At 37.6% G+C, this 12,277-nt stretch overlaps 1 protein-coding gene across 1 annotated transcript in view; it reads right to left on the bottom strand.

Moving 5' to 3' along the window:
- The window catches only part of INSC (INSC spindle orientation adaptor protein), a 128,635-nt gene that overhangs the window by 39,639 nt on the left and 76,719 nt on the right, over positions 1-12,277 (bottom strand). The window contains exons 7-8 of the mRNA XM_077179399.1: positions 12,084-12,197; positions 6,899-7,024 (exon numbers count right to left, since the gene is read on the bottom strand). Of these exons, the coding sequence (XP_077035514.1) occupies positions 6,899-7,024; positions 12,084-12,197 (240 nt within the window). The remainder of the gene's footprint in view (positions 1-6,898; positions 7,025-12,083; positions 12,198-12,277) is intronic.

The raw sequence follows: 12,277 nt of genomic DNA, 5'->3' as shown, positions 1-12,277 counted from the left end.
TCTTTTATCAGAGCAACAGATACATATCTCTTTAAAGCATCAGGACTACAACAACACAACCACCATAATTTCATTAGTCATTTTAACAGAATTGAAATCATGTCCATGACCTCAGCCAAAGCAGTTTGTGTATACTTTTTTCCTATGGAGATCTGGCAAGTTACCATAATCTTGCACCAAGTTGTCTGTCTTTATTCGATTCTATGTCTCTTAAATGAGGCATTAAAAAATCTCCTTGCTTTCCTTTTTGCATGATGAAATGGGAACTACCATAAAGTGAACAAATTTTAATCTGCTGTGTAACTGGCAGAAGGTTTTCAACATATCAAATGCTACTTCAGAGATTAGCTCCCAGTTGGTTTTTGGGTTTTTTTCTTTTGATGTTGTTGTTGTGAGGTTTTTGGGGAGAGGGAGGGGAATTTTTTAAACCTCTTTTCACAGTGTTTCTCAGTATTCACAAATATCACTACCATTACTTATTTCACCTTAGAACTGCAGCCTGTTCCACCAAAGATGGTCAGATTCTGCAGTGACCTAGGAAGTCTTGCTGTTCTTGCCTGGGAAGGTGCTGAAAGAGGCTACACTTACTAATTTCAGGTACACAGCTGTGTACTCAGAGGTAAAACTTGAACCACCTAATACACACAAAGCCAGTACTTGAGGGAGAGCAGCTCCTGCACTCTCAGTTATGATTTAGTGAATCTTGCAGGGGCTTTGACAGAAATGTAATTTGCCAAACACTGCACATTTTTCACTGCCAATTAATTAAACAGCCTTACTCAGAAGAAGTGTCCAGTAAATTAAAGAGCTGCAAGCGTAGAACTTTGCATTATCTAATTGTACCACAAACTCAGCTACTGAAACAGATATGCCTGGTTATCTAAAAGGCTATGTGAAAAGCAGCTTCAATATGTTGTCCCTCCTGCTATTCCTTAAGTATGACTTATATTTCTTTCTCATTGCTCTTCATTCTCATGTGACTTTCACACTTACCCACTGAGAGCAGTGAAACAATTCCCAGGTCCAGCTATCAATGCCATCAACTTTCAGTGTGCTGTGCTCTGTCAAAAGTTGCCAGAATTAGTCTTTAAAGTGTTATCCTTCTCTCTCAAAATTCAGAAACCTCTTTATCCATCCCTGCTCACTGTTTGTAACTTCACAAGTATGATTTCAAAGCCTGGCTATAAACAGCCATGGAAGATGAGCCAAAAGAGTGTTCCAGGACAAAAAGAAGTGAATTATGCAGACCAGAAGAGTTGACTCTCCAGCCAAAGGGCTGTAAAAGCAATGCATCATTTGAACCCTATCCACCCTAAATCATTTCACATGTTTTCAGCGCACAAGCCAGTGCTCTGCTTTTGAGCATGCAGAAAGTAAGTTTCCAGGCTCTTCCCAAGCATGAAGCTTCACAAGTTTCTCCTGTAAACAAGCACTGCTTTAGGAAACATAAAAGAAAGGTATTCCTCTTAATAAAACAGCATTAAGAATGTGTTTGCCAACATGAGCTGTGAAAAATTCAGAAAGGGTTGTAACACTGCATGTTACCTGTTTTTGTGGGAAAGAGACAAGAGAAGGGCTCCTTGACAACTTGACACCTTCCAATCGCTTCTAAAAATCCTGTATTTTGTTGTTATTACCCAGCTTTATCTTGTCTCCCTCAGGAAACAGAAAAATATGAAATTTGACTCTCCATGTATTAAAACTAAACTTTGAAAATTATGGCAATTTTGAATTTTTTTTTTAATCTTAATCACTTGAGTTCTTGAACATAACTAATTTTAGAATAAAATAACCATGCATTTTTTATCATCTTGAGACCATCAAATCCTTGTTCTGAAACTACTAAAATAGGCCATGAAAATTTTTTGTCTAAGAAACAAACACTAACACAAAGCTCTTCTCTGAGGAGTTATAAGGGCTAAAAGGCTGAGGCAGAGATATGAATTTCTGAAAATTTCTCATTGTTGGAAGTCCTGTAAATAGGCCACCATTTGCCACAATAAAAATCAACATTTCCCTGTTTCTCAGAAAACTTGCACTTCTTAAAAGAAGCAAACAATCTGCAGAAATGCTTTTAAATGTAGCAACCCAAGGGTTTCCCCTACCTAAACTGGCAATCTCACATACCTTTTCTAGAAGAGAAATAATATTTCTCCTAATTAAGAGAATTAATGTTAATATTAAAATATTAATAATATCCCTGGTCATTCTGCAATTGGAATAATTAAATATGAAGGCAGCTAAACAGTTCATTCAGATCAGGAAAGTTTTCCATCTCTTGCACTGTTCAAAGTTACTTCCACTGTATACCAGGTACTATGAAAATTAAAACATTCACAGTTCTGGAGCATTCCCATGCTGTGACAATGAAACCCATGGGCCACCAGCTAACTTTTACACTCAGCCTTTGAATTAATGACTTTACTTTCACACCATCCAAGCTCTCATAATCAAAGCCCTCTCCAAAATTCACAGAATAGTTTGGGTTGGAAGTGACCTGAAAGACCATCTCCAACCCCCCTGACATAGGCAGGGACATCTTCCATTAGACCAGGCTGCTCAAAGCCTCATCCAACCTGGCCTTGAACATTTCCAGGGATGGGACATCCTCAGCTTCTCTGGGAAACCTCTTCTGGTGCTCTACCACTCTCACAGTGAGGAATTTCTTCCTAATACAGAGTTCTCATTTCTGTCTCCCCCTACAGTCACACGGACTTTGGTGGCTTTAGTAGCTGAGACTTCACCTGAGACAAAGTTACTCCATGATTTTAACTGAGGTTAATGTCTGAAACTGAAAGTTCAAAGTGGTTAGAGCTGAATTAAGCAATCAACATATATGCACCCAAAAACTATGAATAAGTTGTAGGAGGAGGTTCTGTAATATACATTTTACTTCATTCCCCAGAAAAACTTGTCTTTTCAGCAGTATTATGGACAGACTGCATTACCATCATGCAGAAATTATTACTGTTTATAAGAATATGGTTATTCTGAGGCTCAGACTGGGTTCACAGTGACTAATAGATTTTTAGGTCACTCATGTTTTAGAAGTCTTCATAAAATTCATGTATTTTCCCAGCCACAAATAACGTACATTTCATACTTTCTTTACTCTTCCTCTTCTGGAGGCAATTTGATTTAGTGTGCTTTAAATGAAGAATTCAAAGTAATTTGTAATCTATTCCTAGGCAATTTTGGTTAAAGCACAATGATAAAAGCTGTGTCACTTATTAAAAAGGTTTTACTAATGAAAGTAACAGCTGTTGTCACCAGTGTCTCTGGACTATCTCCTCCTAATGAGCTGATTCCAGGTGTCTTGCTTTCTGGAGTAGTTTAAATAATCTAAGTAACCATACTTAGCACACTGTTAAAATTTAGGCAGATGGCTGTTTGTAAAATCTTCCTGGTTCTGTGGCAGTTAACCCTTGATCCAGCTCCCAGCTAAGCAGCATTTTTTTAATGTGATAACATTTCACATGCACAGTAAAAAAATGCAGTACATTGCACTGTTTGCTATTTATTTCTGAACCAGCTCTGCATTTCTTTCATTGCAGCAGGAAGTTTATTGCCACAGAAGCCTCAGTGAAAAACCACACAACTGGGCTTCAAGGAGGGCAAAAATTGGAAAGCCATGCCTTTTAGTACCACCAGCAACAACTTTTGTACAGACAGCCCTGAAGCAAAGAAACTGCCACAGATTTTAGACTTTAATGAGGATACAAGTCACCAAATGTGTGGGAGAACCTTTGCTCAGACAGCTCTGCAAAACAAGGACCTAATGTATGCTCACAGGGGTAAGGCCTGAAGAATTGCTTTAGAAAAAAAAAAAATCTATTTAAACATAAATCCCATTTCCAGGCAAGGTTGCTCCATGTTGAAAACCAGATCTGTTAGATTTTGTGTGTGTCTTCATAACAAAAGTATTAATTGAAGTACAGTTACTCCTAATGCAATTTGCAGGATAAATGTCACCAAGATCAAAATTTTTACTTTTTCTGAACCTTAAGTGTCGCTAAATACACACAAATGTCAATCCCAACTCTGTGTCTCCAACTCTTCTTGCTATATTGAGGTGAATTATGTTTGCAAAACACATTCATGAAGGCTCAGATATTCTTTTCTCCAGAACCCTTAACGAATCTAGAGAACCAATCTCCTGCTACATCACTGCATTTCTGTCCTAAACCTCAGAGCAGGACACAGCATCAGGTCTGTCTGCATGTGCAGCACTAACATTGTTCTTCAGTTTCAGTCATGCTCAGCTCTCACAAACTTCTTTCAGTTCAAGGTTTAGGGATTTTATCTATTTTTTCTGTTCCCTACTACCTGTATTACTTATTGTGTCTGTATAAACTCTGGAATGCCCAGATTAAGAAAAATCAACTTTTCTGGTGCTGTGAGCTTTCCCCTAAAAATGCTTGAGTGCCACAAGACACAGATGCCAAAGTTCTCTTGGGTACAGGGACAAACAGCTATAGGAATAATATGTTTGGGCTGCTTTTCCAGGGTCTCACCACTCCACTCTAAAGTAGGAAGCTCTGACCAAATAATGATCTCAAATCTGCTGTGGTCACACTGGATTACAAAATTAAAGTGTATCAAACAACCAGACACCCATAAGCAGCTTGAAGCACCTTGAAGCACAAAAATTACCACTTGTTGAGCACAGCTTACAGAGAACATTTATTTATGCAGTCCTCAGGCACACAATGAGACTATTTCTTCACCATTTTTCTACTTTAACTGTCTAATTTGTCACTCTTGAGATCCTGGAGCTGTGCACTTCAATGTACAGCAAAGAGTACTAGTATATTATCAAAATTCAGTAGAGAATTTGCAAGTGAAATAATTGCTCCAAAATCCCATTTTAACCAAGTGATTTTACATCACTGTACGCAGACCCAACTAGATTCACCTAAAAGAGGAAAAGCTAATGATTGCAACTACCTTATCACTGCAATTATAGCAAAGATCAGCTTGTTTATGAAGATGATAAAAAAGGTGATAATGGCTTTTTTCCAGTGTGATATATTTATAGATGTGTCACTGGGAAGAACAAGAATGTTTTTTTTTTTTATTGAAAGAAATGCTTTTTTATTAAAATAGGCAATTTTCTACATCTTTAGAAATGAGCACTGAATTGGCAAGATCAAATAGCATTGGATAAATAAATAATATTCCTGATGTCTTTAGTAATTAAGCACTGCAATTACTGCAGAAAGAGTACCACCCCCTTTCAGTTCACCTTTCAGATAAGTGTTTCATAAGAAATTACAGCACTTGCTGCTTTCTTTTAAATGGTCTTTTAAACACTGCAATGGCTGTACAATCTAATTTAAAAATTACAGGAGGGAAGGCTTGCATAGTTTTTTGTTTTGTTTTTTTAATCTTGATTTGCCTAATCTGAATTGCTCAGTAGCCAAGTTTGGGTTTTTTTAAGCGAGGTTTCTGTCATTAAAAACCCAGTTCAAATTGCACTGTTACTTTAATGCACTAGGTGGCATAATGATATTCATACTAGAGAAATTAAATGATTCACCAGCACCCAGATACTTCATTGGATAAAAGATGTCACCTTTTCTGGCACATAAGAAGTCCTGTGAGATCTTCTGCAATTATAGGATTGCAAATACTTTTAACTCTCTTTTGTGTTCTTCAGAAGTACTTCAAAATTTGAAAGAAAAAAGCTATTCACATTTAAAGACAATGATTTAATTGAAAGCCCTTGAAGGTGGAGATTTGAGTTAAAAATCCTTTAAACTCTGCTCCAATCTTGATTTTGATGGAGTTTACCCTGAAAACTTTTACTTGTGGCCAACTTTAAAGCAGATCAAAGAAACATGAGCTTGAGAGTGTTCACTATTTCTGGGACTGCTGTTCCATCAGCTTTGATATGGGCCATGTCAAACACGTGCTGATGCTGCCAGGAATTGGACCTGGTGACTTGAATCAATCTTTTTCACTTCTACCTCTATTAACTCCACCATTATAATGGACATAATGAAAGACACTTTTAGACTGATTCTGGTGTTAGTCTGAACCAGCATGATGTCAAAAAAAAATTAAGTCATCTTCATTTACTGTAAACTCAGAGACTTGCTTTTTGCTGCAGGTGTTCTGTCACAGTTTACTTGAATTCAGGGAAGTAAATTACAAGATATGTCAGAGTAAAGGGGCAGTGAAATCATTTATCATTAACTTCAAGAGGCCATTATTCAGCTGAGGAAGATGACTCTTTTATGAAATACAAAAGATGAGATCATGATTTAGTGACCAGAAGTGTTCATTTTCCAAAACATAGCAGTACATAGAGAATGTGAGAAAGGAAAGGAGCCTAAGTTGATATAATTTTCTCTGGATAATGTTTTGATGTTGGCCATTGCAGTTAAAAGTGGCTTTTTTGAAAGCTGCTGCTGATTAGCAGACACACTTTTTGAGTGACTAATGACTGTATCTGCCCCACTTCTTTCTGTGCAACTACAACTCTCACGAGCTGCAGCACTGCCACAAGCAGGAGCCCTATCAGACCATCAGGAAAGGATTTAAAGAGGTATAAAGCTTTCTGTATTTTAAGGATGATTTGAAACAGTGGAGTTTCTAAACTCTTTAGAAACTCCAGAAAACATAATTTCCCTAGTTTTTGTTCTCCTTTTTTGATGTAGTTGCTAACATGTTTACCTGTTTTACAAAATTATCGCCAATTTGTGCAAAGATTATACGATAATGCTATTGCCGAGATTAATTTTTTGAAGACTGAAGATGTGTTCAGCACAGAAAAGGTGAGCATAGTATGGAACACCGGTATCAAACACCACCAAATCATCAATTTCTGGAAGAGATTAAAGACAGGGCTTCTCTATTTTATGACACAGTCAGTAAGGAAGCCTGAAGTGCCCACCTTTTCCAGCTGGTGCATCCCTTCCTCTACACAGCAAATTGACGCCAGCGTTCTCAGGGTCTGGGGATAAAGGCACCTGAAACAATCCTGGCGACAGATCTTGAAGAGAGCAACAACACCTCCTTCCTGCAGGGGAAAAACAGCCATCAGGACAGTAGGACTAGAGGTTTCCCTAGTACTTAATCAAGGTTGGGATGGGGAGGGTGTTAAGCTCACACAGAGAACTCAAGTGGATTAATGCTGCTTGTACACTAAGTGATGAAAAAGTAATACAACCTCAGCAGGAGGTGTGCTTAAGTGATTGACTCCTACCAGTTACAAGCTCCATTTAAATTAAACCTGACATTCCTGCAAAAATTACAAAGAACCATCAATAGGTGGCAATTAGAGTAACATTTAACTGACCCTTCAGCCATATTATTAGTATAAAACAGGTTTTTGTTACCATGTATTTCCTGTTCCTCTACATTTCTGAGCTCCACACAAAATTTGCTTTATGCTAGAATTATGAACAGGAAGGTCATATGTTTGAAGCAGGTGGAAATATCTGTCAAATTCTTAACAGGTACAATCCAAATCTTCATCCTCTAACAAATAAAATCTGCATCCCTAAAAGTTTTTCTTTAAATACTATAGTGGTAAAGACTTGAGTACATACTGGAGTAGCTATCCTTAATTAATTTCCAACACAGCTTGTAAATATAAGTTTTAGCAAATTTCATATAACAAATGTAAATATATAAATAAATGCCAACAATGTTGCAATTTGTGTGGTGGGGTTTTTAAAATTATTTTTCATTTCAAAATGTTGTGCTATCAGGTAGACTACATATGTCTTTTATGATGTAGGATCAGACATATGTTGAAGATGAAAGCATTTAAATTATTGATGACAGATGAAAGAGCTCTGCCTGAAGTGTTCAGATTACAGCAGTAAATTAAAAATAGTTGAAATCATGGACCAAGTGAAAAAGTACACCCTTTTTTTAAGCCTGTTTCATTAGACTCTGTTTAAAAATATTTTTAGATTCACAGAAATTATCTATTTTTTCCTCAGCCATTTTCTCCTCAACCATTATTTGAAAGCTCAACAGGTTATACTGACTTAAAACCCTGGGCTACAATTCAGCCTTTATTCATTTTCAGAATTCTATATTTTTATACCAGTTTTGCTTGAATACAGTAGAGAATAATAGAGGAAGCAAAGCCCTCTGTTCAGTTTAACAAAAAATTTATACCAAGTCATAGAGAATTAGACAAAATTAACTCTTCAACATATTTTCCAGATAGAAATTTTAGATCATGTCTTTACACAAATACATGGAATTTCTGTGGCATTAGTGAAAATAATAGCCTCACTTAAATTTTTTAGGAATAAAACTTATTTCTGAAATTGTAAGAAGCATTCATGTGTCTGTTATTTTATATCTAATACTACTATTTAAAGCCTAATACAGAAAGATATTTCTGAGCCTTTAAATTAAAAAAGAGGCTGTACACTAACACAAAAGTTTCAGTCATACTTTCCCTTCCACAAAAGGATACTGATATTTCACACAAGCAGAAATTAAATTATCTATTAAAAATATAAGGAAAAACATTTGAAAAGTATTTATGTCAGTCCTAAGCCAAAGGTAACAGTTTTGTTGGGATCTTTGCTCAAATTTCATTATCAATTTGAATTTTCCCACAGTTCAATTGAATCAGGGATGATCTGATTCTCTGCTTCGGCCATAATAAGCAGAAGTTTGTGGATAAATCTAGTAATGATCAAGTGATGTTGGCACATTGCTTTAAGCCTTTTCTATGCCAAATGGGGGCCCTGATTTTGCCTTTGATGGACAGGAAGTGATTTATCACTGCATTTGTCAAGAGGAGATCTGTACTCTTTATTTTGTGCTCCATGTGCCATCACTAAGCTGTAAAATATTGACCATGAGTAATGAACCGAGAGATGTGTAAGTGAAATATTGGAGGGGTGGAAAATACTGAACCTGATTCCATGGCTTGTCAAAACCAGACTCCTCACTCGGATCAGAGCATTTCTCAGAATTTATTCCCCTTTTTCAAGATTCATCCCCTGTATCTTTTGCAATGATGCCAAACCATTCCATCTGACAGGGACATAAATAAACTGGTCCAGTGGGTAAACATTCAGAGGAAGAGAGGGACACTTGCTTTACCATGTGATGAACTACTTCTCTCCTATATTGGATTAACAGGAACTCAATTTTGTGGGATGCTGTTCAGAAGGGCTAGTTTTAGGTAATATAATCACCTGAAATACAATCACCAAAACTACGTGGATTGAGTGAATAAAGAGGGGAAGAAAAAAGGCAGCTAATTCTAAGGTGGAATATTTTGTGGTTTCAGCCTGAAATGACAACAGGTGCAGTAAATACTCATCAAGGTTTTGACAAAATTTATAATTAATTATCTTGACAGATGACCTCCAAAGAGATCTTCATAGTAAATAGCTGCTAGAAAAGGAACTGGCATATAAAGAAAGGAAGGCAAGATGCATTAGAAGCTTCTCAGAGCAAATGATCTGCTGTACAGCCATGAGGAATGCCAGTAGTCAAGTATTCTCCAGGGGGGCTGTTATGAGGTATGAATATCTTCATTTTTGTTCCTTTCTCCTATACAAGCCTATTGTCACAGCACTCTGTTCAGTACAGTTGGAATTGGACTCTATCATCAGTAAAATGATTTTTTTAAAAAAATATATTCTTTATCACTCTATGACCTATTTATTTTAACTCATAAACAGAGTTTTACAAATTCTTCTGGTTGTTACAAATCCAAATCTATTTATAACCCATTTGCTCCAAGTAATGCTAATTTTCTTATCTTGTCCATGCTACTACTCATTTTTGTTGCAGACCTTAGGTTTGATGTCTCTGACAGCTAGTGAGAACTACTACTGGCTGGCAGGGTGAGTCAGCAGCATTTTTTTTTCACAGCAGATTACAAAGTTACATGCTAAAAAAGAAAGTGTCAAAGAATGCCTGTAGGTGGAATAAAATTATGGGTGATGCTTCATCATAGAGAATTTTATTTTTTTAATATCTGTAAAATATTAGCAGGGGGTGGGGTAGAAGGAGAGAAATGACTGAAACCCTTACCAAACTGTAAAATGAGAGACCAGCTCCCATAATGTTGTAGCTTTACAACACTATCTTGGTTCATTTTTTGCACCTCTAAGATTGGTGTGCTTTAGGGTTGTACCTTATAGCTTGGGACGGGAAAAAACCTAACAGCAGTGTTCCACAAGATCACACTTTGTCATGAAGAGTAAGACTTCAAGGATACATGGACAAATTTTTTGAATTTTGCTTTCACAGTAAACAATCTCTGGGTAGTTTTTATCAAGGATACTATGAGAGCTCTCGAGGGAAATATGGATTCAATAGAAGCTTTTGAGATCTTTGCATAACTTCAATCCTTTTTCACCCTCACAATGACTGAGAACAATTTCAGATTTTGTTGTTGTTTATTTTTTGTTAGGAAATCACCCTGAATTTTTACTGTCACAGCTAACCATTCATGTCATAGCTAACCTGAGCCAGTGCCCCTCTCTCCCTTTCTTCTTCAGAGATTGTGAAACCTGCCACAAGTGAAACTTGAATGACAGCACAAGCAACATTTATGTGTTATTCGGTCAAAAACTGGAAACTCCAAAAAGCCTGCACACAATAAATAAAAGCATATCTTATTCACATTGGGAGCTTTTGGAAAGGTGCAAGTTAACTTCCAAAGCAAGCAAAGCTCAGTGCTGTTAAGTTTCTTTGTCTGAACAGAGCTCATTTGAAATTGTGGTCTGTCACAGTTCCTCTGCCCCTCTGGTCACTGATGCTGTAACCAACTGAGGCAGTGCAGAGGGGGAAGGATAATGGTCAGCCTGGACAAATGCATTTCCCAGTGCACAGGGCAGGCAGAGGCACAGCACAGGTGATGCAATCACTGCTGTAACTTGTAGCCAAACACCACTTAGGGCTCTTTGCATAGGGGGATGCATTTCCTCAGTTGAAAACCTGTGACACACCCAGGTTTTAGCAATATATTAACTTAGTGAGTCATGAAAGTTCAGACTTCACTTCTGCTAAGTTAAACTCTTATGGAAGCCATAAAATTACAAAAAGACCAATTTACTTTGTTAATTCTGCACTACCTCAATACTCAGCATTTTAACATTGTTTTTGGGTACCACTGAGTGGAGCTCAAATACCAATTTAGAAAAAACTAAACCTCTCAAGCTGTTGACAGAATCCACTACAGGTTTCTGAGTCTGACTTGTTCTCAGCCTTCAGAACAGAGGAGTACCTTCTATGGTGTAAATATCCATCTAAGGGTACATCAGAAGTAATTAAATGCTGCTGTCTAACCCTGCCTCTGAGTGGGACAAGGAACTGGCACAGCAGTAGCTGGGGGAGGGAGGTTTTCCTCATTCTGCATGCCCTGTGGTTGTGATTATCCTATCCTCAACAAGACACCATGTCCCACCATTCTCACTTCTTCAAGATCCAAGTGTCCTCGAAGGTGCAAACTCTGCAGGGATTTCCAGTATCATGGATCTTGACAGAATGACTCATTTATACCAAAAGTTAGTACCAACTACTCAGTAAATGAGAACACTCACTGACAGGAGGAACTGCAATGATGGGTCTTTTGTAAAAGGATAACAATTAATGCAAAGTATTAAAAAATTTACATCTTTAGTAATACCTTTAGCCTCCCCTACACACAGCTGAAGAGGTCTTGCTGTTTCTCTGCACAGTCTGCCACAGTCCATTGTAAAGTTTCTCTCCATTTCCATGGCTGGTAGTTAAAAAGTACTGTCAGGAGAGACCCTACAAAAGTTCCCAGAATTATGGAGTGATAATACCTTAGATGGCAAAAGGACAACTGCAATGGAAGCAATGCTGAGAAGCCTGTTGGAGCTGACCTATTGAAGTTGCTTGCACAGGTAGTGGGCATTATTAAATTAAAAATCAGGGGGATGTGGGCCTCTTAAGAAAAAAACCTCTAATGCAATAGTTCTGGTAGTAAACTCTGTAGATTACAACTTGCAAAAGCACCACAAGAAGAGAGAAATGTAGTTTCTCTGAGTAAATTTTGTTTCTCTTTAGTGAAATGAGTTTCTTGTTCTGCCAGTCTGCTCTGGGTTAGTGCATGGATCCCTTACCTTGGCTATGATGCGGCAGAGGTGAGCTCCCTCCTGGGCAAGGCTGAACAAACTGCTGATGGCCGACTCCGTCACGTACAGGCTGCCCGAGAGCTCTACCTGCCTCAGCAGGTTCTGGGGGATACAGGACACAAAAGTGGGGCACTCAGACTGGCAGCACACATCTATCACTGCGTTTGAGTACACAGAACCAA

The sequence above is a fragment of the Agelaius phoeniceus genome, chromosome 6 (genome assembly GCF_051311805.1).
Source record: "Agelaius phoeniceus isolate bAgePho1 chromosome 6, bAgePho1.hap1, whole genome shotgun sequence".
Classification (NCBI taxonomy): domain Eukaryota; kingdom Metazoa; phylum Chordata; class Aves; order Passeriformes; family Icteridae; genus Agelaius; species Agelaius phoeniceus.
The sequence above is the reverse complement of the archived record's forward strand: the minus strand, read 5'-3'. Positions and strand labels throughout refer to the sequence as shown.